At 45.9% G+C, this 24,663-nt stretch overlaps 1 protein-coding gene across 10 annotated transcripts in view; it reads right to left on the bottom strand.

Annotated features, from left to right (window-relative positions):
- Positions 1-24,663, bottom strand: part of LOC147747713 (coagulation factor XIII B chain-like) — a 1,126,012-nt gene that overhangs the window by 630,028 nt on the left and 471,321 nt on the right. For all 10 annotated transcript variants that reach the window (XM_086955075.1, XM_086955118.1, XM_086955080.1 and 7 more), the window contains 2 exons: positions 14,839-15,021; positions 12,620-12,790 (listed from right to left, as the gene is read on the bottom strand). In XM_086955075.1, the coding sequence (XP_086811201.1) occupies positions 12,620-12,790; positions 14,839-15,021 (354 nt within the window). The remainder of the gene's footprint in view (positions 1-12,619; positions 12,791-14,838; positions 15,022-24,663) is intronic.

Here is a 24,663-nt window from a genome sequence, read left to right as displayed (position 1 = left end):
TCCATTTTGTTGCATAGCACGCTCTAGTAGTAGGTCTTCTGGCTTCCTTAATGATCTTCATATGGTCTGGTGGTAGGTAAAGGTAACTAAACTCTTAGACTTCAGGAGCCAGATGGCTAGATTCAGCTGAGTTGGATTTGGATGAATGATGTCTCCATTGTTCTGCGTTATCATTGATGATGTCATACACAGTCTTTGGTGTGGAACTAGAGAGAGTTCTAGTACTGGTTGTGAACCACGGTTGGCGTGCCCATGTGGGAGCTACTAAGATCATCTTGAGAGATTGTTGTCTTAGTTTGTGCACTACTAGTGGTATTAATGGGATTGGTGGAAAAGTGTACACAAATCTGCCTGACCAGTTCATCCATATCGCATTGCCCTTGGACAACAGGTGTGGAAACCTGGCGGCGAAGGTTGGGCATTTTGCGTTTTTGTGTGTGGCAAACAGATCCATGTCTGGTTGACCCCACTTCTGAAAGAACGATTGGAGAACTTGCGGATGTAGTTCCCAATCGTGAATCTGTTGTGTTTGCCGACTTAACAGATCTGCTACCTGATTGTGAACTCCTGGAAGGTGTTCTGCCAATAGATATATTCTTTGTATTATATTATTTTTCACGCAACAATCACATCTCGACTCGATTATTCTAATGGCCTCTATCTTGGTCTACCTAAATATGCGGTGCAACGTGCAGAATGCGGCTGCGAGATTGATAAATCGTGTCCCTTTTAGGCAGCACATCTCTCCGCATCTGCACGAGCTGCATTGGCTGCCAGTGGCAAGCAGAATTAAGTTCAAAGTGCTTACCCTGGCTTTCAGAGCGCTAAAAGGCACGTGTCCCAATTATCTAAAACTCTGACTCCCCCGCTACCACCAAAAACGAGAGCTGCGCTCAAACTCCCTGCTCAAGCTAACTGTACCGCGCGTGAGGAAAGCTAGACTTGGAGGCAGGTCCTTCTCGGCCGGCACGGCAAAACTTTGGAATACCCTGCCCCCTGCCATCCAATCCGCCACGTCAGAAGCCAGCTTTAGGAAACTCCTAAAAACTTGGCTTTTTATGCAATAATCCTGTTCTCCCTCCTGACTATCCACTCTTGCTGTAGGACTCGCTAGCGCCGGGACACCTCCCCACAGGTAGCTGTTCGCGCTCAATAAGTTTCTGTAATATTATTATTATTATTATTATTTGTGGAATGGCCCACCTCCAGATGTTCTGTGCAAGCTGGGATAGTTGTAGAGAGTGTGTCCCCCCTGTTTTTGTATATAGTACATGGCTGTCATGTTGTCCGTCCGGATCAACACAGCTTTGTTTTTTACATGTACTTGGAAAGACTTGAGCGCTACGAATACATCTAGCAGCTCTAAGTGATTGATATGGAGCACTTTTTGTTGAGTGGTCCATTGACCCTGAGTTGTATGGTGTAGGAGATGGGCTCCCCATCCTGTTAGTGATGCGTCTGTTGTAAGAACTAGTTGTGGAACAGGCTCGAGGAACTGCTGCCCTCTGGACAAGTTTTTGGTGTTCCACCACTGCAGAGAGCGATGTGTGCGTCTGTCTACCAACACCAGGTCTGTAAGTTGTCCTTGAGCTTGGTTCCACTGTTGTGCTAGGCATTTTTTTAATTGGCGCATTTGCAGTCTTGCATATGGTAAAATAAAAATGCAAGATGCCATCATGCCTATTAGCTGCATGAACACTCTGGCTGGGAGAGAGTGTTGGTCTTGAAACTTTGTGACCAAGGTTTGAATGCTCTGTATCCTGGCTGGACTGGGATACACTAGAGCTGTAGACGTGTCTATGGTAGCCCCTAGATATTGATGTACATGAGAGGGCTGAAGATGCGACTTGGTGTAGTTGATCGTGAACCCTAAGTCGTGTAGTGTTTGAATTGTTTGAGATGTGTGTTGAACACACTGATGGGATGATTTGGCTTTTATGAGCCAATCGTCTAAGTATGGGAAGACATGGATGTGTTGTCTTCTGTGATGTGCCACTACTACTGCTAGGCATTTTGTAAACACTCTTGGTGCTGTTGTGACGCCGAATGGAAGGACTTTGAACTGATAGTATTGTCCTTCTAGCACAAATCTTCGATATTTTATGTGAGAAAGATGTATGGGAATGTGGAAGTAGGCCTCCTTTAGATCTAATGTAGTAAGGAAGTCGCCTTTTTGCAACAACGGGAGTACTTGTTGTAAAGTGGTCATGTGAAAATGATCTGACTGTATGTAGAGATTTAAGGGCCTGAGATCTAGAATTGGTCTTAATGTCCCGTTCTTTTTGGGTATTAGGAAATACAGCAAGTAAATGATGTTGTAATGGAACTATCTCTATTGCGTCTTTTTGGAGCAATGATAGAACTTCTTGTTTGAGCGGCGTAAGATGTTCTACAGACATTGGATGCTGTCTGGGTGGTATGTGTGGTGGGGTAGCTGTAAGTTCTAGGCAGTAGCCGTACTGGATAATCTGTCTTACCCACTTGTCTGTTGTGATGGAATTCCAGACAGGTAGGGACTGTGTTAGTCTGCTCCCTACAGGAGTGGAATGCTGTTGGGGTAGCAGAAGAAAGCCACTGTTTTGTGGAGGGAGAGGTTTGACTATTGTTGTTTCCTCGACCTCCTACCTTATTGTTGCTGCCTCTATAACCTCCTCTAAAATACTCTTTATTTGAGGATGTTTGTGTATTTGCTTTAAAGGAAGCGGAATTGTCAGCTCCGGTTTGTTTGGAGTCTCCTCTATAAAAGGAGCGACGAAAGGAGCCTCTTGCTTGGGTGGATTGTAAAGCACCCATAGATTTGGCTGTGTCAGTGTCCTTTTACATTTTTTCTAGTGCTGTGTCTACTTCTGGACCAAACAATTGTTTTTGGTTGAATGGTTGATTTAAGATAGTACTTTGTACCTCTTGCTTAAAATCTGAAATGCGTAGCCACGCATGACGTCTTAGGAGTACACTGGTGTTTATTGCCCTGGATGCAGTGTCTGCTACATCAAGTGCGCACTTAATGGAGGCATTTGAAATAAGCTTACCCTCTTGTATAAGGTCATCTGCTTGTGCCTTATATTGGTCAGGTAGATGTTGTAAGAGTTTCTCTAACTGATTATAATGAGCCCTGTCGTATCTTGCAAGTAGGGCTTGTGTGTTGGCTATGCGCCATGCACATTGCTAGCTTGGGCAGCTATTCTTTTGCCTGAAGCATCTATTATTTTTGATTCCTTATCAGGAGGTGATGCTTTGCCTGATGTTTGGGAATTTACTCTTTTTAGAGCATTGGAAACAACTAGTGAGTCTAAGGGTAGTTGTCCCTTAATGTAAGCAGGGTCCCCAGGAGCAGGTCTGCACTTTTTCTCTATCCTTGGGTTTATGATTCTAGCTCGTACAGGATCTTTAAACACTTCTGGTGCATCCTTAATGACTACTTTAATCATTTTAATATATGAACAGATTTTTGGGATTGTTCAAAAGTATCTAATAAAAAATCCTCTTCTGCCTTGTCTGAATGCATAGTGACATTGTGATAGATGGCAGCTCTATTAATTAGGTGCCCTAACCCAATATTACCTCCTGGAGGCGAAGGTTTGGATGGATATGCATGTGGGTTAGGAATATCTGGTACATCTTGTGGGTAAGCGGCCATTGCCGATTGCGAGGGATGAGTCAGCACCCTCTCGTAGAGAAAGGTTGGGTCAACATGTGCCTTTGGCAATTAAAGAGAAGATTTGGGCGGGGGAATATGTGAACATCTTCTCGTTGCTTGTTGATCATTATGAGGTGGAGCATGTTAAGGGCCAGAAAGACCTCATGCATCCGAGTGTTTGGCGCGCAAAAATGGCCGCCTTTAAAGTGAATGAGAATATTGGCAATTGGGGCAAAGCATGGGGGATTTTTACGTCGATTTTGGGGGAACGTAGGCCCGAGTTGCTTTCCGAGTTGCCGACCTATCAGTCGCGAATCATGGGGTATTCGACGTCACACCAGGGTAACCATTGGTTCTGCTACGATAATCTTTTTAGAAAGGCTAAAGAGCATAATAAAAGCTTAAACCTGGGATTGTTATGATTCTTTGACATGGGATAAAATGAAGGAGACAGGTATGTTGAGAATGCCATTGGTAGGGAGTAATGTTGGCGAATCCTCCCGCCAATATGCGGGGACGCCCTTTCGATCAGGTACGGGTACCGACGATTACTCGAGACCTGCCAGCAATACAGGGAAAAGGGGGTTCTGCTGGAATTTCAACAGAGGTAAATGTACTAGGCCCCAGGGATCGTGTAAATTTAAACACGAATGTAGTGGGTGCGGGTCGTCCCATCCTGAGTCCACGTGCAGAGCCAAAACAGGTGATAACGGGGGTAGAGGAGGCGCCAAACAGGTCTAACATAGTCCGAGGGGCGCCTTTACCTACCCCGATTGATACCTTGGCGATGATTCCCTGGCTCAGTGAATACCCGGATCGTACTTCTGCTGGGGTGCTGCGGAACGGGTTTTCCTATGGTTTCCGCATCCCAGTAGGGGACTTTCAGGGTGTGGAGAAGTGTAAAAATCAACTTTCGGTCCTGCAGCATACGACCGTGGTACAGGATAAGATCCGGAAAGAGGTTACTCGAGGTCGGGTTGCCGGCCCGTTTAGTGTACCCCCGGTGCAGGGTTTTGTTTGTTCTCCTTTAGGGGTGGTCCCCAAGAAGGATCCGGGTGAGTTCCGACTGATTCATAATTTATCAGCTCCACGTGGTCTTTCTGTAAACGATGCAATAGACCCAGAAGTGTGTTCGGTGCGGTACGCATCCTTCGATGAGGCCGTAGCCATTTTGAATCGCCTGGGGCCCGGGGCGCTGATGGCGAAGTCAGATATCGAGTCAGCGTTCCGATTGCTCCCGGTACACCCAGACGACCAGCGTCTCCTAGGTTTCATGTTTCAGGGTCATTATTACATGGATAGGTGTATGCCGATGGGGTGCTCTATATCTTGTGCCTATTTCGAGAAATTCAGTAGTTTTCTACAATGGGTTTTCACAAAGAGGACGGGTTTCCAACATGTAATGCATTACCTTGATGATTTTCTGTTCCTTGGGGCAGCCGGGGATCTCGAATGTGGCCAGGCCTTGGCCGAATTTTGTGTGTTAATGAAGCAGTTTGGTGTGCCATTGGCACCAGGTAAGACGGTGGGTCCTGCGACTTGCCTCGAGTTTCTGGGGATCGAGTTAGACTCCAGTGAGGGTTGTTTTCGTTTACCAGCTGACAAAGTGGGGAAGTTCAGGGCAACCCTGCAAATGTGTATAAATGGATCTAAAGTTACGCTGCATCAATTACAGCAGTTGGTGGGACAGTTGAATTTTGCCCTGAGGGTTATACCGATGGCCCGACCCTTTTCCCGTTCAATTGCCCAAGCTATGGTCGGCCTAAAGGAGGGTCATCATCGCACGAGACTATCGGCTGAGGTCCGCCAGGACATGCGCATTTGGTTAGCATTTCTGGCGGATTTTAATGGTCGAGTCGTCTGGAACAAACCGGCCGTGTCCTCTGAAGAGCTGGGGCTATGGACAGATTCGGCAGGTAGCATAGGTTTTGGTGCCATCTTCGGCACAAAATGGTCGGCACAAAGATGGCCGGCATGGTGGCATGACAATGGACTGACAAGTAATATTGCTTTCCTGGAACTTTTCCCCATTTTGGTGGCCCTGAGAACCTGGCCCGAAGGGTTCAAAGATCACTCTGTGGTATTTTGGTCTGACAATATGACCGTGGTCGAGTGCATCAATAGCCAGGCAGCACGATGTAAACTGATTTTAAGACTGCTCAAAGAAATTGTTTTACTGTGTATGCAACTGAATGTGCTATTCAGAGCAAAACATGTCCCGGGGGTAATGAATCAGGCCGCTGATGCACTGTCTTGTTTTCATATGTAGGCTTTCTCGGGTTTCCTTCCCACAGCGGACCCAGAGCCGGCACCCTTTCCCGAAGCTCTCTGGTCTCTCGGTGCCCCGAACTTCGTCACCTCGTGGGAGAGAGCCTAGCACCAAGAACAAGGAAGGCATATGAAGGGGCGTTTCGGTCCTATTTAGCCTTTTTGGGGACTGTTAGACAGGGGCTTTGGGGCCACGAGGAATGGGTAGTGAATTTTCTGATGTCCTTACGTAGGGCTGGGAAATCGGTGGCTACGGCCCAGAGGCATCGTGCTGCCATTTCCTTTGTTGCCAGGGCTCATGGTATCCAGGACCCGACAGCGTCTTTCGTTGTACAGAAAGCGCTGCGTGGGTGGCAACGCCTTGAGGGTCGCAGAGTAGATGAGAGGCGCCCGATAGGTTTGGATAGGTTGGCCCAGTTGCTGGCCACACTCCCTGTCACATGTTCATCTCAGTTTGAGACGGTGTTGTTCCGAGCCGCTTTTACGCTGGCATTTCATGGAGCGATGCGGGTAAGCGAACTGGTGGCAAGGAACAAACGGGATGTGACAGGGGGTTTGTGCCAGGAACACGTTCAGATCAGAGGAGATACAATGACTGTCTCCTTTGTCAGGTCCAAGACCGATCAAGATGGGATGGGTGACTGCATAATCATACGCAGGATTCCCGGGTCCTCCATGTGTCCGGTAAAGTGCTTAGAAGACTACCTAGCACGAAGGGTGGCATCATGGGGGGGGACCTTGTTGAGACACGCGGACGCCACCCCACTGACGAAATTTCAGTTTCAGCGGGTGCTTGCGAGGTCAATTGCCGCTGCGGGCTTGAACCCGGGCGAGTTTGGGACCCATTCCTTTCGGATAGGGGCTGCTACGGAAGCTACAGCTAGGGGTCTTAATGTTGAACAAGTGAAACGAGTGGGGCGTTGGTCCTCCAAGTGTTATAAGAGGTATGTGCGGATGCACATGTTGTGAAGCTGTAATGATGTACTCACGCTTCCTGTTTTTGTTTGGTTTTCAGTTGCGCAAGCCTACGAGGCGGGGCGGACTATGCAGTCGACCCAACACCGGGCCAGCGGTCAGACATCACCGGCTGTGAAAAAGGAGGTGTGGGTCGTGGGCCACTCATACGTGAGGCGTGCCGCGGACGTATTCAAAGCAAGTGACATGATTCACGTAGCTGGGGAATACGGGTACAGTGTGTCCTTCTACGGAAGAGGCGGTCTCTGTATTGACCAGTTTCAAGCATTTTTCGAGGGTTTGTTAGGGCGGACGAGGTCACCGCCGTCTATAGTCATAGTACATCTAGGGGGCAATGATTTGGTCACCACCGGTAGACGACTTCTCCTGGAGGCAATGCTTTCCACTGTAAGTTGGTTGGCGAGGAGAGTTCCGGGGTGCACAATTGCGTGGTCCCATATGATCCCACGAAAGGTGTGGCGAGGGGCTATTTCTGTTCCTGCTTTGAATCACTCTGTGAGAAAGCTTAATAACAAAGTGAGTAGGTTGTTCCGTTCCAGGACATTGCATTCTATTTCGCATGGCTGTATTAATGATGACAGTATGTATTTGGGGGATGGTGTGCATTTGTCTCGGGTGGGGAATGAGTTACTCATAGGAGACTTCTTAGCATGGTTAAAAACGTTAAAACATGACCTTTAGGTAGGAGCTTTGTGGGGGGTCCGGATAGCCGGTCAACTATCCGGCCTGTGGCGGTAAGGTCATGATCGGTGAGCACTAATTGGAAGATCCCTATGAGTGGGCGTCACCCAACACGGATGGGAGCGCTCGGGAGAGGTGGCCATTGGCCCCTCAACGGGGAGGCGGTCCCTTCTAAGGATGGGTCGCCGAAAGAAAAGGAAAGGCGGTCAAGGCCCCTTCCTGTGTAGGAGGGGTTACAGCCCCCTCCTGGGGAATTTCCCGGGGCCAGTGACGTCTGCGACGGCAGATGTGGTAAGTTGTGCGGGGTTTGGGGGGGGGTCTACGCTACCTTCTAGATACCTCACACGAGTCCTCGAACGACCTTTAAGTGGCGTCGAGTTTTATTGGTGCCCCCGTCAAGTCAAAGGGAAATTGGTAGTTGCACTTGAGGTACGCCTCAGTGCTGTCGCCCCTCACAAGTGGGGGGGGGTATTTCTGGTTAGGGATCTTGACACCGGTTACGACCTTGCCGTTGGCCCTTAAACGTTAGGATGTACAATTTCATAATTTCAAGTTAATGTTTGTAGGATGTTAGTTCGGCTAGGAGAACCTCTGTATTAGAGAATCTGTTAAGGTTAGCCAAACATCGCAATGTGGTAATGAAATTGTACATTAATATGAAACTGTTGATTTAATGTTTTAATTTTGTTTTAATAAATACGGCCGGGAGGGTCACTCCCTCCCTCTTCCAAAAAACTTCAAGAACTGTTTCCGGTTTCCCTCCTTTGGGGATTGTGTTGAGAGGGGGTGGCGGGTATCTCAGCCATATGGAAAGGGGCGACCACTCGGTCCCCCCGCACGTATGGCAGAGTACCACGATCCCCCCGGGAAGCCATCTTGGGCGGGAAGCGTGTCTCGGCTGGTATGCCCGAAGCGGCGTAGCCGGGGCGCGCTTTTTCCCGCCCTAGAGTGGGCTGGCCTAGACACTGACGCAGCTGGCCACGCCCTCGGGGCAGGCAGGGGCGGGTTGACGCCCGCCCTGAAGACGGATAAAAGGGGACGCAAGACCAGAAGGCATCCTCTTGTTCCTGTGCTCTGAAGCTGCACCTCCTCGCTGCACGTGAGCTCGAGACGGAACGAAGAGCCAATTTTGACCCACCCACCAGCCCCTGAAGACAGCCTGTTGTTTTGAATAAAAGTTGATGGATAACTCTAATTTCGTTTACAGGTTGTGGTATTATCGTGTTGATTTTGAGTGTGTAATAAAGAACGGTCTATTTCATTTATGTTTTGTGATTAAAGAAATTCGGCTTTAGTGTTCATTTATAAGCATGTTTTTAATACGGTCGTAGTAGCCGATGTCTTTTTAGTTTAATAGGTTAGTTAGCATTGTCGTATTTATTTTGGTCGGGCGGTAAGGTCATGATCGGTGAGCACTAATTGGAAGATCCCTATGAGTGGGCGTCACCCAACACGGATGGGAGCGCTCGGGAGAGGTGGCCATTGGCCCCTCAACGGGGAGGCGGTCCCTTCTAAGGATGGGTCGCCGAAAGAAAAGGAAAGGCGGTCAAGGCCCCTTCCTGTGTAGGAGGGGTTACAGCCCCCTCCTGGGGAATTTCCCGGGGCCAGTGACGTCTGCGACGGCAGATGTGGTAAGTTGTGCGGGGTTTGGGGGGGGTCTACGCTACCTTCTAGATACCTCACACGAGTCCTCGAACGACCTTTAAGTGGCGTCGAGTTTTATTGGTGCCCCCGTCAAGTCAAAGGGAAATTGGTAGTTGCACTTGAGGTACGCCTCAGTGCTGTCGCCCCTCACAAGTGGGGGGGGTATTTCTGGTTAGGGATCTTGACACCGGTTACGACCTTGCCGTTGGCCCTTAAACGTTAGGATGTACAATTTCATAATTTCAAGTTAATGTTTGTAGGATGTTAGTTCGGCTAGGAGAACCTCTGTATTAGAGAATCTGTTAAGGTTAGCCAAACATCGCAATGTGGTAATGAAATTGTACATTAATATGAAACTGTTGATTTAATGTTTTAATTTTGTTTTAATAAATACGGCCGGGAGGGTCACTCCCTCCCTCTTCCAAAAAACTTCAAGAACTGTTTCCGGTTTCCCTCCTTTGGGGATTGTGTTGAGAGGGGGTGGCGGGTATCTCAGCCATATGAGCCCTGTCGTATCTTGCAAGTAGGGCTTGTGTGTTGGCTATGCGCCATGCACATTGCTAGCTTGGGCAGCTATTCTTTTGCCTGAAGCATCTATTATTTTTGATTCCTTATCAGGAGGTGATGCTTTGCCTGATGTTTGGGAATTTACTCTTTTTAGAGCATTGGAAACAACTAGTGAGTCTAAGGGTAGTTGTCCCTTAATGTAAGCAGGGTCCCCAGGAGCAGGTCTGCACTTTTTCTCTATCCTTGGGTTTATGATTCTAGCTCGTACAGGATCTTTAAACACTTCTGGTGCATCCTTAATGACTACTTTAATCATTTTAATATATGAACAGATTTTTGGGATTGTTCAAAAGTATCTAATAAAAAATCCTCTTCTGCCTTGTCTGAATGCATAGTGACATTGTGATAGATGGCAGCTCTATTAATTAGGTGCCCTAACCCAATATTACCTCCTGGAGGCGAAGGTTTGGATGGATATGCATGTGGGTTAGGAATATCTGGTACATCTTGTGGGTTTGGGTATTCCCAATCTGGTGTGCCACTTGGGTAGGTAAAAGGCTCATCTGGGTCTCCCTCTCCCCCTATGCTGTACTCATCATCATTCTGAGGAGGTGTATGTGGTGAAGAATGAGGAGGAGAATTTTGAGGTGAGATATTTAAAGGAAGAGGAGGTGAAGGAGGAATAGGAGAAGAGGGATGCATAAGAGATATGGCACAGTCCTTCTTCTTGACAGGCACTGGAGGTGTAGGTGCTGTATCTGATTTCCTCTTTCTGTGGGGCATAGTGGAGACATGTCCTGTTTCTGGATCAATGTAGATCCTTATTTGTAGAGGATCTGGCTGAAAAAGCTCCTCTGCTTGAGGAACCACTTTCGGCGCCGATTTTTCTGGTTCTGGACATGGTTGTTGCCTGTCTTTAGCCTTAGGAGCCGGTGTAGAGTCGATTGGCGTAGATTTCGCAACAAAGGTGTGTTTTTTAGAGCGGAGGCCTGTTTCGAGGGTTTTGGAGCATCGGGAGCAGGCTTTGTCGGTTTCAGTGCCGAAGGTCCTGGCTTCGGAGTCGAAGTTGTTTTTGTCGGCTTTGAGACATCGGAAACAGGCTTTATCGCTTTCGGAGCTATTTTGTTTCTAGGGGTCGACGGTTTCGGAGTGTCTTTCGGAACCAGGACTTCTTGCGGTTTCGGTGCCGAGGGAGGTGGTGGGATCGGCACTTTTGGTTTGCTCAACAAGCAGCTACCGGAAGGCTTCATTATTTTCTTCGGTGCCGGGCTTGATGGCAAGGCTTTCAAAGTGTGTTTTTTGTCTCAACTGGGCCCCGGAGGCGGAGTGTTGACCTGTGCCTTCGATTTTTGTGCTGGGGTTGGGGTAGGGGCAGTGGTACTCACGCGTTGACCCGAAGGTATGGCGTCATCGGAGTCATCTGCCTCTGATACGATTTGAAGATCGTCCGAATCTTCCTCGGGGACATATGGACCTTCATCGAAGATATCCACCGGTTCAGGAGCCGATCTCTGAATATCGCGTTGATGGCCCGATCTCAAGTGGTCTTTTTGGATCAAAAGGATGCACAGGCTGTACAGCTGGATTCGTCGTGGTCTGGCGATAGGCACAGGTTACAGACCTCGTGATGGTCACTGTGTGGAAATTTTGCACCACACTCGGGGCATCTTTTGGCCTCACGGCATGGATAGGCCCAACGGCCCGCGTCGACGACTGGAATCGATCTGATGGAGTCGAGCCGACATTTATCGATATCGAAAGTAGTTTGATGAAGTTTGAATACGTTTTTACACGTCGAAGTACTTGAAAAGTAGATTTTGAACTGGAGCGGAAAAGTTTCATCCAAACCCAGTGGCGGAAAAAAACAATCTAAGGATGGAGTCGATGCCCATGCGCACTATTGTCCAAGGGAGGGGTCACCTATCACGTGACTACAAAGACTTCTTCCAAGAAGACAACAACATGCAATCATCCAAACCCAACACCAGGTGGCGATCTAATGCTTAGTGTGAGATCTGCAGCTCATATGCTTCTAACCAAATATTCACCCCAGTACAGAGATCTGGGCCAAAATCCATAGTTTTTTTGCTCACTATGCTATTCCAGTTTAAACCAAGCCATATACAAACCAGTCTTGACCTTGTTCCCCATGGGAACAGTCCAGCCGAACTGCCAGGACAGGTCCTCCCTGGACCAGTCAAAGCATCCTGGGAACATTTTCGGGGCATCAACCCTCATCAGCCAGACTAGCTTGGCTCCAGTGCCATGGAGCGCATGGGACCCACATCTGGACATACCCGTCCCACTTGGGGTGACAAATTCGAAAAGAAGAATTGATAGACCGAATGCTGACCAATGTCAAACATTCACCCGAGTACAAAGATCTGGGCCAAAATCCATCTTTTTTTGAAGATTCAACATTTAAGGGATTTTGTTCAATCAATCAGGTGACTTGATAGTTGATGGTGAACTTAAAACAAGAAGAATGCTCACTGATGTGTCATGAAAAAGAATTAGGTTTTACTTTACCATCACTCTCGAAGACAGATTGCATTAAAGTCAATTTGACAGCTGTAAGAGATGCAGGAAAGAATGTTTTTGTTTCATGGACAATCAATTTTCCAAGGGGGTTGAGGAAAAGTAGCTCCTATAAGCTCCTGTCAGCTAAATTTGCTGTACTAAAAAAATCTTTAAAAAGATAGCAACAATATTCATCATTTTTTGTAGAATTTGGTCACAACCATAAAATGAAAAATTGCCGTATTGCCTTCATTATAGTCACAAAACCACAATTGTTAGGGGTTTCACAGTCAGAGTAATGTTTAATGAGCTATGAGAGAACCGCACACAATGGGTGTATGAATACACTTATTTTCAAACCTTATCCACAGCAGAGTAAATACTTACAAATGCACTTCGGAAGAAAATGCCACTTTCCCTGTAAACACTGTGCTTGACTTCCCGAAATCAGTTTATATCCAGATTCACATTTAAAACTGACGGTGGCTCTTGAGACATAATGTGCCCTCTTTTCTACTACTGAGCCATAGTCGATAGATGGCACATCACACGGGCTTTCTACAAAAAAGGAAATATTGTTCATTTTTACAAAAAACGCTATTGACATGTTCAGATTTTTAATTTATTGTGTATTAACTGTAATTATGTAGTACTTGGGATAGTCTTATTTGGTACAATAATTTACTCATCTGAACACATAACATATCGCAAACAATCTTGAAGAGCCAAATATCTTGTCTATTAAGTCAATATTAATATATGGCTCAAAGGGAAGTTCAAACTCACAGTCCATTGTATATTTGAGTTGCTCAGTAGGATGGAATAAATTAAAATAGTTAATGCACAAAAACGAATTTCATTTGCTCCATGTGGTTTACAACTTCACTTATGATAGAAGTGCAACTCTCAGATTAATATCATCGTTTTATGCTTTTTTATTTTTTCTCTCCAGTTCTCTTGTTTACTCAAATTTGAACTGAAGAAAAGGAAAACTCCAGCACTTTAGACTCAGAAGCATCTGTGGTTTCCCTGCCACTCACCATAAGATATGGCCCAGCCCCTACCGCACCAGCCCACATTAATCTGAATGACATGAAATCTATGTGCTTCATTACAAGATGCCTAGTAATTATGGGGTGGGGTACTGGTGGCAGAGTTGATGATTCCATTGGTTTTAATATTCCCCCTGCCCCATCCCAGCTACATGGTATCACAAGTTTCCAGGCCTGCAATTGGGAAATTACATGGGTCTTGGAATTTAAAGATCCACTTTAGCTTGTGGTTCGATGATTCTGGCTACTTTACATGCACATCTCCCACCTGTTTCCAACAAATGAAAAATATTAACAGTAAAGCAATTGATTTTACAGAGACCCTTCCTAATAAATCTTGGACTTAGATGGAATAGCATCTCCTACAAAGATAATGAGTGCCTATCGGTTTCAAAATAGTTCAGTTTCTTATTGAAGTGGCCCCATTCTTCCCTGTTTTTATTAGTGCCTTGGTATTTCTGATAATGCATGTTCCTACGCATTTTATAATATAACACATGTAAGCAATTAAATATAATTTTACTAGCCAAAATAATGATACATTTGTAGTTTATCCACTTCTAGTTTTTGACATTGGTGTATGTTGTCAGAATGTGTCAAAAGTGTGGTCAGGACAATGTTACGTAAATGTGGTGAATTACCCTCCATGCACCAGGTCTGTGATGGCCCACAAACCTTTGTAAATGCATTTTCGGAATTATTTAGTAGATTAAAGCAACACCATAAGAATTCATTAACAAATAGTGTTGAAGATTTTTGAGAATCCATTAACCAAGTTTTCACATGGGTGTAGAGTAAGGAGAGACATGTTAGGGAGAATTCATTACAACTGAGAGAATAGAAAGATGCCTGTGCCCTTTTTCTAGTAATTAGAAATTGAAACCAAGACCAAGTGAATATTTTGATTAATTACTATTCTTTCCACTTGGTAACTTTTACAGGATTAAGGCAAGCATGCTGAATTGGGCACTTTTTGCGAATCAGATATAATTTATGACATTGCTTAGAGGAAATATTTAGAATCGTTGGGGTCAATAACAAAAGCGTTGATGAGTTAATGAAGTAGTATTATATTACGTATCCTGTAGAATAACCTTTAATGTATTTGCAAATAAGCCCAAACCATCAAAAGCAGAATAAAATAAGAATATTCTGGTAAAATTCACGTACAATTAGTAAAAAGAGAGGGCTGTGCCCTCATTGCACTTTTTCTAAAACTGCTGTGATTACTAAAAAAGATGATGGGTCAATACACAAGTTCTGAATATGTAAAGCAACACTCCTCTAGATTTACTTCCCCCTACTCATAAATTCCAGTGCGAGTCATACCCTCCCTGGAGTGCTCACAAAGGCATTCATGAATCAGTGCATGGCCGTTACCAGAAAATGCTTTTGTTCAGAAGCCCGCCAGCCTGTCGGAGGAAATCCGCTCGACATCATAATGACCCCCATAGTTTTTTTAATAAAAGCTTGGCCAAAAGCTTTATATTTGAATGCATGCTTTGCTTTTCCTGAGAGGGTACAAACAATCTAAGTTAAACATATTATACGTACCACCACATGTGGGGGCAGCTGTCCACCTCCCACCCATGCAAGTACTTTCATTTGATCCAGTTATACTGTAACCAGAATCGCATCTGTAGGTCACGGTATCATCACTGTAGAAATAGTTCTTGGTGGTAGGCATCTCATATTTTCCATTGATTATTGTAGGTGGATTACTACATCTTCTTCTTTCTGTGCAAAAAAGAAAATCACAGTTATCTGTCAACATATAGAATAATAGGTGTTTCTTGGGAGTGGAGACTCGAATATGTCACTGCTTTCATGAACAATTTAAAGAGCAACATCAATGGACTACTGTCCTTTCCAAAATCATGGTTCGACTGCCAACATTGAGGTGGGTGGACCCTAAATCAACCACAGAGCCTACTTCAGCACTGCTGCCCACAACCTCCAATGATGGCCTAACATAGCAGGTAACAACGTAGGGATTGCCACCCCACTGCCTGAGTTGGCGATTGGATAGCTTTTTTTTTTGCTGGAGACGAGGGACAGTATAAAAAGTTAAAAATGTCCTCACACCATGGAGAACTCCTATTGGTGTATGGGTTATTAGTTTCTCCTTTTTCAAAAACATACACCCACATTGGAGATTTATTTTTGAAAACTGAAAAACTGTGTAACAGTTTAAGCAGCTGCCATCCTGTTTGATGGAGCCTTCTGCCAAACCTTTACAACATTGACATGCACTGCCATAGCTGGGGTTCTTCCCAATGTTCAGAGATGCCAAAGGGCCCAACCGAAATCCCTATTATCCTCCAAACATAAAAATAGATCCTAACTCTTTTGGTTGAGGCATTTTTACCTTGGAACATATTCAAGTGGGCAATATATTCTACACATATAAAGCAGTCCGTAATGGATCAAACTGGAATTGGATACGGGGATAAGTGCCTTCAAATTAAAGTTATCAGGATAATGCTGGCAAGATTGATCAGCTTAATATTTGCTTTAATCTACAGGTGAAAAATTAGAATACTGCGCAAAACATCTCAGCCACCCATCTTTACAAGGTCTGTAAAATGAGTACTACTTCACTGGTAACACTATCTCCACAAATCTTACAGTGATCACAAAAGGAAAAAACCCCAGTATAAAGAGGTATGTAAAAAAAATATTATTGCACATCACAGCCATATTTTAGGAACAGAGGGGCCAGTCAGAAGGCTGACTTAATTCATAAGGTTACAGAGCTCTGAGTAGTATTATCATTTTTAAGTGCAGCATAGCTGACTAATTCCTTAGAATACGGGAATAAGGGGGCATGGCTTGGTGCTGATACAACATGGCCACAGTTTGAGAAGCTCTGCAGTGATCACAGGACCGAATTAGCCAAATTTGCCCAAACCGCTCTGAAGCACTACCTCCTGACAGAATATCAAATGGGGGCCTCTTCTGCTGGCGAAGTAGGTTTGTTTTTTCACCTGCATACTTGTATTTTCCTGCCCAAATGAAGCAGGTACGCTGACAGAAGTCTGTGACCACCATTTTGAAAAATGCTTTTTCACATTACCTTAGCAATGCCTACTTTTCTATTCCACACTGTGAATTCCTCCCATGTTTTCTTCATTTTTGCAAATGGATATCACTGAGTCCACAATAAGTAGCCAATATAAAGTAAGAATTGTCCTGTCTGCTGTTTGACATTCATTTCTCCTCACTGCTTTGGGATCATGTATTACAGACAATGCCTGCATATTTTCCTTCAGTACTGTTTTGATACATTTTATTCACTTATCTTATGGGACGAACCAAAGAGTTAAGGCATCTCACGTCCAATACAAGAAACACCTCACATAACATCTGCGTATGCACTGCCAATTAATTCCCTGCACTGACAGAAAATATGGAGGGCAGTAGTCAAGAGTCAATGTTGACGTCATATGCGTCTTCTAATGGAAACGTCACACCTTAAAATGACTTTTAAATAAAGCTCAAGTGCCCATCAACCTACTAAAAGAGTTAAAAATGACCCCCCATCTCCCATCAAAACATCCAACATTAACTCAATGGAACTTTTTTTTGAAGAATTCTAAGCTCTTAAGTCCTATATGGAAGACACTAACAAAAAGCTGCAGGTTTTAAATACTAATTGGTCCCTCATGAATAACAAGGCAACAAATGTGGAGCAAAGAGTTAGTGACATCGAAGATACTATACAGACTCCTACAAATCTGTGATCTGAGTTATCTAAATTAAAAAGGCATGCTGAGGACTTAGAAAATCAGAACAGACAAAACAACCTTATTATTTATCGTTCGGTGGAGGGGGTAGAAGGTAATGATCCCATATCATTTTTTTCAAATCTTTCTCTATAAGATTCTAGATCTTTTCACCTCTACATTATTAAATATACAGCGAGTCATTCTACCCATCACCCTTCATCATCACAAAAATTGTGAGCAGTCATCATCTACTTAGTAGAATATGTCGAACTTCTTCAAGTTAATAAAGCAGCTAGGGCAAAAAGCAGAATTTCTTGGTCTGGTTTGCAATTATTCTTTGCACAGGATTTTGCTAAAGTCAAGGTAGACAGAAGGAAACCAGGAACCAGGAACACGGCGACCCGGGAACAGCTCCTCCGAACAAAAGAAGAAATTAACAAAAACTTACCACGAAGGACAGAGCTACCTCTGATCCTCCATCTTTATTCAGCGCTTCATTAGACCCTAAGAATCTCGGAGTGACTGGCTCCTTTTAGATATTAACTACAGTTCCCGGGCATAAGCAAGAAGCGCACTTCGCTTCAAGTCCACGTCCTCTCATCCATATTGAAATTTTAAGACGGTCTTGGGCCCCACCGGGTCGGAAGTATCACCGGCAGAGCGACCTTTGGCTCAAACACAGCTACCTAGAGCCCTGAAGATTCGCGTGAGCGATGAAACACGTGTCAGCTCGCTGTTGTTAAGCCTTGAAAATTAAAAGGACCAAAGGATCATCCCTTGTCACACTTTTCTTTTCCACTTTTTGTTAATAACTGTTTCTCTGCATGTTTGCATTGTTATGAATTTCAAGTGCTACCACCTACGTGTACAAAAATATTGTGTGTGCGCATAGGGTACGTCTATGTGGTTCATGCCTGGATATGATACCAGCTCTTCTTGCTTTGAACTCACGATTTTGTTTTTTTTATCCCTGCTTGTTTAAAGTAGCATGTAATAACAAAGCCATGACTTATGAGGATCCTGTGTTACTGCAAAGTTTTATTGATAAATATATAGGAGAAGAGATGGATACCAAAAAGATTTCTTCAAACTGACTCCAACTATGAATTGAGACAGCTTTGAGATAACTCCAATGATACTCAAGTTAAATGTTATCATGTGTGTATCTTTCCTCATGTAACCAGATTTCAAGTTAGCCTTTTATTTTGATGACTTCATTCCAGGTATTTTTTGACGTGCATCCTAAGGACTGCATCATTATCAGGGGTTTTTGTGGTCTGATTTGTTCCTTGTTGGCTGCGTCGAGGTCCCTTTTGTGCCATCTCCCTTATGTGGTGTCACCACCCTCAATTTTTTACATGTTTCATAGGTATGTTCACTTTGTTATTTTGTCTGTCCCTATCCTTTTCCTACAATTATCTCTCTTTTCTCTTTTCTTTCTACTTCCGTGAATATTTTACAGATCTCCTACTTCATCCTACTATACTCATTTACTTTCTTACTTTAATTCTTCTAATTTCCATTTCTTTTGTCATTCATTATCAGTTAATATGGAAAGTTAATAAATGCTGTCCTATGTTTAAATTAATATTTATAATCATTACTACTCAATGGTTATTTAATGTATATGTATCTCTAGGTTATGTTTTCTTTTGTTCTAATTTTAATACTACTTTGTTTACTTATATCAATACTGATCATATATATAAAGTTACCTTTGTAGACTTTGGTAAATTTAACTTTAACTGTTATTCTTGTCAATTTGTGTAATTAGATTGAATTGTAAGCGGTTAGGTTCTCCCATTAAGCAACAACGATTCCTTACACATCTAGCCAAGTTAAATACATATGGCTGAGATACCCGCCACCCCCTCTCAACACAATCCCCAAAGAAGGGAAACCGGAAACAGTTCTTGAAGTTTTTGGAAGTGGGAGGGAGTGACCCTCCCGGCCGTATTTATTAAAACAAAAAATTAAAAAACATTTAAACATTAATGTACAATTTCATACCACATTGCGATGTTTGGCTAACCTTAACAGATTCTCTAATACAGAGGTTCTCCTAGCCGCACTAACATCCTACAAAACATTTACTTGAAATATTGAAATTGTACATCCTAACGTTTAAGGGCCAACGGCAAGGTCGTAACCGGTGTCAAGATCCCTAACCAGACATACCCCCCCCACTTGGAGGGGCGACAGCACTGAGGCGTACTCAAGTGCAACTACTACCAATTTCCCTTGACTTGACGGGGGCACTTATCAACTCGACGCCAGTTAAAGGTCGTTCGAAGACTCGTGTGAGGTATCTAGAAGGTATCGTAGACCTCCCCCCAACCCCACACAACTTACCGCATCTGCCGTCGCAGATGTCACTGGCCCCGGGAAATTCCCCAGGAGGGGGCTGTAACCCCTCCTACACAGGAAGGGGCCTTGACCGCCTTTCCTCTTCTTTCGGCGACCCATCCTTAGAAGGGACCGCCTCCCCGTTGAGGGGCCAAAGGCCACCTCCCCCGAGCGCTCCCATCCGTGTTGGGTGACGCCCACTCATAGGGATCTTCCAATTAGTGCTCACCGATCATGACCTTACCGCCCGACCAAAATAAATACGACAAATGATAACTAAACGAAACTACATTGGCCATTATGACCGAAAAAACCTGTTTACAAATGGACCTTACAACCGAAGTTCTTTAATCACAAACTTGTAAAATTAGACCAATCTTTATTACACATTCAATATCAACACAACACTACGATAACCTGAAAACGAAATAGAATCATTGATCAAATTTTATTAAAACAACTAGCTGTCCTCAGGGGCTGGTGGGTGGGTCAAAATTGGCTCTTCGTTCCGTCTCGAGCTCACGTGCAGCGAGGTGGTGCAGCTTCAGAGCACAGGAACAAGAGGCTGTCTTCTGGTCTTGCGTCCCTTTTTATCCATCTTCAGGGCGGGCGTAAACCCGCCCCTGCCTGCCCCGAGGGCGTGGCCAGCCGCGTCAGTGTCTAGGCCAGCCCACTCTAGGGCGGGAAAAAGCGCGCCCCGGCTACGCCGCTTCGGGCATACCAGCCGAGACGCGCCTCCCGCCCAAAATGGCTTCCCGGGGGGATCGAGGCACTCTGCCATACGTTCGGGGGGACCGAGTGGTCGCCCCTTTCCATATGGCTGAGATACCCGCCACCCCCTCTCAACACAATCCCCAAAGAAGGGAAACCGGAAACAGTTCTTGAAGTTTTTGGAAGTGGGAGGGAGTGACCCTCCCGGCCGTATTTATTAAAACAAAAAATTAAAAAACATTTAAACATTAATGTACAATTTCATACCACATTGCGATGTTTGGCTAACCTTAACAGATTCTCTAATACAGAGGTTCTCCTAGCCGAACTAACATCCTACAAAACATTTACTTGAAATATTGAAATTGTACATCCTAACGTTTAAGGGCCAACGGCAAGGTCGTAACCGGTGTCAAGATCCCTAACCAGACATACCCCCCCCACTTGGAGGGGCGACAGCACTGAGGCGTACTCAAGTGCAACTACTACCAATTTCCCTTGACTTGACGGGGGCACTTATCAACTCGACGCCAGTTAAAGGTCGTTCGAAGACTCGTGTGAGGTATCTAGAAGGTATCGTAGACCTCCCCCCAACCCCACACAACTTACCGCATCTGCCGTCGCAGATGTCACTGGCCCCGGGAAATTCCCCAGGAGGGGGCTGTAACCCCTCCTACACAGGAAGGGGCCTTGACCGCCTTTCCTCTTCTTTCGGCGACCCATCCTTAGAAGGGACCGCCTCCCCGTTGAGGGGCCAAAGGCCACCTCCCCCGAGCGCTCCCATCCGTGTTGGGTGACGCCCACTCATAGGGATCTTCCAATTAGTGCTCACCGATCATGACCTTACCGCCACAGGCCGGATAGTTGACCGGCTATCCGGACCCCCCACACAACTCCTACCTAAAGGTCATGTTTCAATGATTTTAACCATGCTAAGAAGTCGCCTAAGAGTAACTCATTCCCCACCCGAGACAAATGCACACCATCCCCCGAATACATACTGTCATCATTAATACAGCTATGAGAAATAGAATGCAATGTCCCGGAACGGAACAACCTACTCACTTTATTGTTAAGCTTTCTAACAGAATGGTTCAAAGCAGGAATAGAGATAGCCCCCCGCCACACCTTTCGTGGAATCAAATGGGACCATGCAATCGTGCACCCCGGAACTCTCCTCGCCAACCAACTCACGGTGGAAAGCATTGCCTCCAGGAGTAGTCGTCTACCGATGGTGACCAAATCATTACCCCCAACATGCACTATAACTATAGACGGCGGTGACCTCGTCCGCCCTAACAAACCCTCGAAAAATGTTTGAAACTGGTCAATACAGAGACCGCCCCTTCCGTAGAAGGACATCCTGTACCCGTATTCCCCAGCTACGTGAATCATGTCACCTGCTTTGAATACGTCTGCGGCACGCCTCACGTATGAGTGGCCCACGACCCACACCTCCTTTTTCACAGCCGGTGATGTCTGACCGCTGGCCCGGTGTAGGGTCGACTGCATAGTCCGCCCCGCCTCGTAGGCTTGCGTAACTGAAAACCAAACAAAAACAAGAAGCGTGAGTACATTATTACAGCTTCACAACATGTGCAACCGCACGTATCTTTTGTAACAATTGGAGGACCAACGCCCCACTCGTTTCACTTGCTCAACATTAAGACCCCTGGCTGTAGCTTCCGTGGCAGCCCCTATCCGAAAGGAATGGGTCTCAAATTCGCCCGGGTTCAAGCCCGCAGCGGCAATTGACATCGCAAGCACCCGCTGAAACTGAAATTTCGTCAGTGGGGTGGCGTCAGCGTGTCTTAACAAAGTCCCCCCCCAGGATGCCACCCTTCGTGCTAGGTAATCCTCTAAACACTTTACCGGACATATGGAGGACCCCGGAATCCTGCGTATGATGACGCAGTCACCCATCCCATCTTGATCAGTCTTGGATTTTACAAAGGAGACAGTCATTGTTTCTCCCCTGATCTGAACGTGTTCCTGGCACAAACCCCCTGCCACATCCAGTTTGTTCCTTGCAACCAGTTCGCTTACCCGCATTGCTCCGTGGAATGCTAGCGTAAAAGCGGCTCGGAACAGCACCGCCTCAAACTGAGATGAACATGTGGCCGGGAGTGTGGCCAACAACTGGGACAATCTATCCAAACCTATCGGGCGCCTTTCATCTACTCTGCGACCCTCAAGGCGTTGCCACCCACGCAGCGCCTTCTGTACAACGAAAGACGCTGTTGGGTCCTGGATAGCGTGTGCTTTGGCAACAAAGGAAATGGCAGCACGATGCCTCTGGGCCGTAGCCACCGATTTCCCAGCCCTACGTAAGGACATCAGGAAATTCACTACCCCTTCCTCGTGACCCCAAAGTCGCTCTCTATCACTCCCCCAAAAGGCTAAATAGGCCCGAAACGCCCCTTCGTATGCCTTCCTCGTCCTTGGTGCTAGACTCTCTCCCACGAGGTGACGAAGTTCGGGGCACCGAGAGACCAGAGAGCTTCGGGAAAGGGTGCCGGCTCTGGGTCCGCTGAGGGGAGGAAACCCAAAAAAGCCTGCATTTGAAAACGAGACAGTGCGTCAGCCGCCTGATTCATCACCCCTGGAACATGTTTTGCTCTGAACAGCACGTTCAATTGCATACATAGTAAAACAATTTCCTTAAGCAATCTTAAAATCAGTTTACAACGTGCTGCCTGACTATTGATGCACTCGACCACGGTCATATTGTCAGACCAAAATATGACAGAGTGATCTTTGAACCCATCGGGCCATGTTCTCAAGGCCACCAAGATGGGAAACAGTTCCAGGAAAGCAATATTACTCGTCAGACCATTCTCATGCCACCATGTCGGCCATCTTCGCGCCGACCATTTGGTGCCGAAGATGGCGCCAAAACCTATGCTTCCTGCTGAATCTGTCCACAGCCCCAGCTCTTCAGAAGACACGGCTGGTTCATTCCAGACGATTCTACCATTGAAGTCCGCCAGAAATGCTAACCAAATACGCATGTCCTGGCGGATCTCGGCCGATAGTCTTGTGCGATGATGGCACTCTTTAAGGCCGACCATCGCTTGGGCAATTGAACGGGAAAAGGGGCGGGCCATTGGTATTACCCTCAGGGCAAAATTCAACTGTCCCACCAACTGCTGTAATTGTTGCAGCGTAACTTTAGATGCATTTATACACACTTGCAGCGCAGCCCTGAACTTCAACACTTTCTCACCTGGCAAACGGAAACACCCTTCAATGGAGTCCAACTCGATCCCCAGAAACTCGAGGCAAGTCGTAGGACCCACTGTTTTACCCGGCGCCAATGGCACACCAAACTGTTTCATTAACACACAAAATTCGGCCAAGGCCCGGCCACATTCAAGATCCCCGGCTGCCCCAAGAAACAGAAAATCATCAAGGTAGTGCATTACATCTTGGAAACCTGTTTTCTTTGTGAAGACCCATTGTAGAAAACTACTGAATTTCTCAAAATAAGCACAGGATATAGAGCACCCCATTGGCATACACCTATCCATGTAATAACAACCCTGAAACATGAATCCTAGGAGACGCTGGTCGTCTGGGTGTACCGGGAGCAATCGGAACGCTGACTCGATATCTGACTTCGCCATCAGCGCCCCGGGCCCCAGGCGATTCAAAATGGCTACGGCCTCATCGAAGGATGCGTACCACACCGAACACACTTCTGGATTGATTGCATCATTTACGGAAAGACCTCGCGGAGCTGATAAATTGTGAATCAGTCGGAACTCACCGGGGTCTTTCTTGGGGACTACCCCTAAGGGAGAACAAACAAAATTCTGGACCGGGGGTACACTAAACGGGCCGGCGACCCGACCTCGAGTCACCTCTTTTCGGATCTTATCCTGTACCACGGTCGTATGCTGCAGGACGGAAAGTTGATTTTTACACTTTTCCACACCCTGAAAGTCCCCTACCGGGATGCGGAAACCATACGAAAAACCGTTCCGCAGCACCCCAGCAGAAGTACGATCCGGGTATTCACTGAGCCAGGGAATCATCGCCAGGGTATCAATCGGGGTAGGTAAAGGCGCCCCTCGGACTATATTAGACCTGTTTGGCACCTCCTCTCCCCCCATTATCACCCGTTCTGGCTCTGCACGAGGACTCAGGATGGGACGACCCACAACCGCTACATTCATGTTTGAATTTACACGATCCCTGGGGTCTAGTACATTTACCCCTGTTGAAATTAAAGCAGAAACCCTTTTTCCCGGTACTGCCGGCAGGTTTCGAGTACTCGTCGGTACCCGTACCTGATCGAAAGGGCGTCCCCGCATATTGCCGGGAGGATTCGCCAACATTACTTCCTACCAACGGCATTTTTAACATCCCTGACTCCTTCATTTTATCCCAAGTCAAGGCATCATAACAATCCCAGGTTAAACTTTTATTATGCTCCTTTTCTTTTCTGAACAGATTATCGTAACAGAACCAATGATTACCCTGGTGCGATGTCGAGTACCCCATGATTCGTGATTGATAGATTGGGAACTCGGAAAGCAACTCAGGTCTACGTTCCCCCAAGATTGATGTAAAGATTCCCCAAGCATTGCCC

The sequence above is a fragment of the Lissotriton vulgaris genome, chromosome 1_1, assembly GCF_964263255.1.
Source record: "Lissotriton vulgaris chromosome 1_1, aLisVul1.2, whole genome shotgun sequence".
Taxonomy (NCBI): Eukaryota; Metazoa; Chordata; class Amphibia; order Caudata; family Salamandridae; genus Lissotriton; species Lissotriton vulgaris.
Note: the sequence above shows the minus strand (reverse complement) of the source record. Positions and strands in the feature narration are given on the sequence as shown.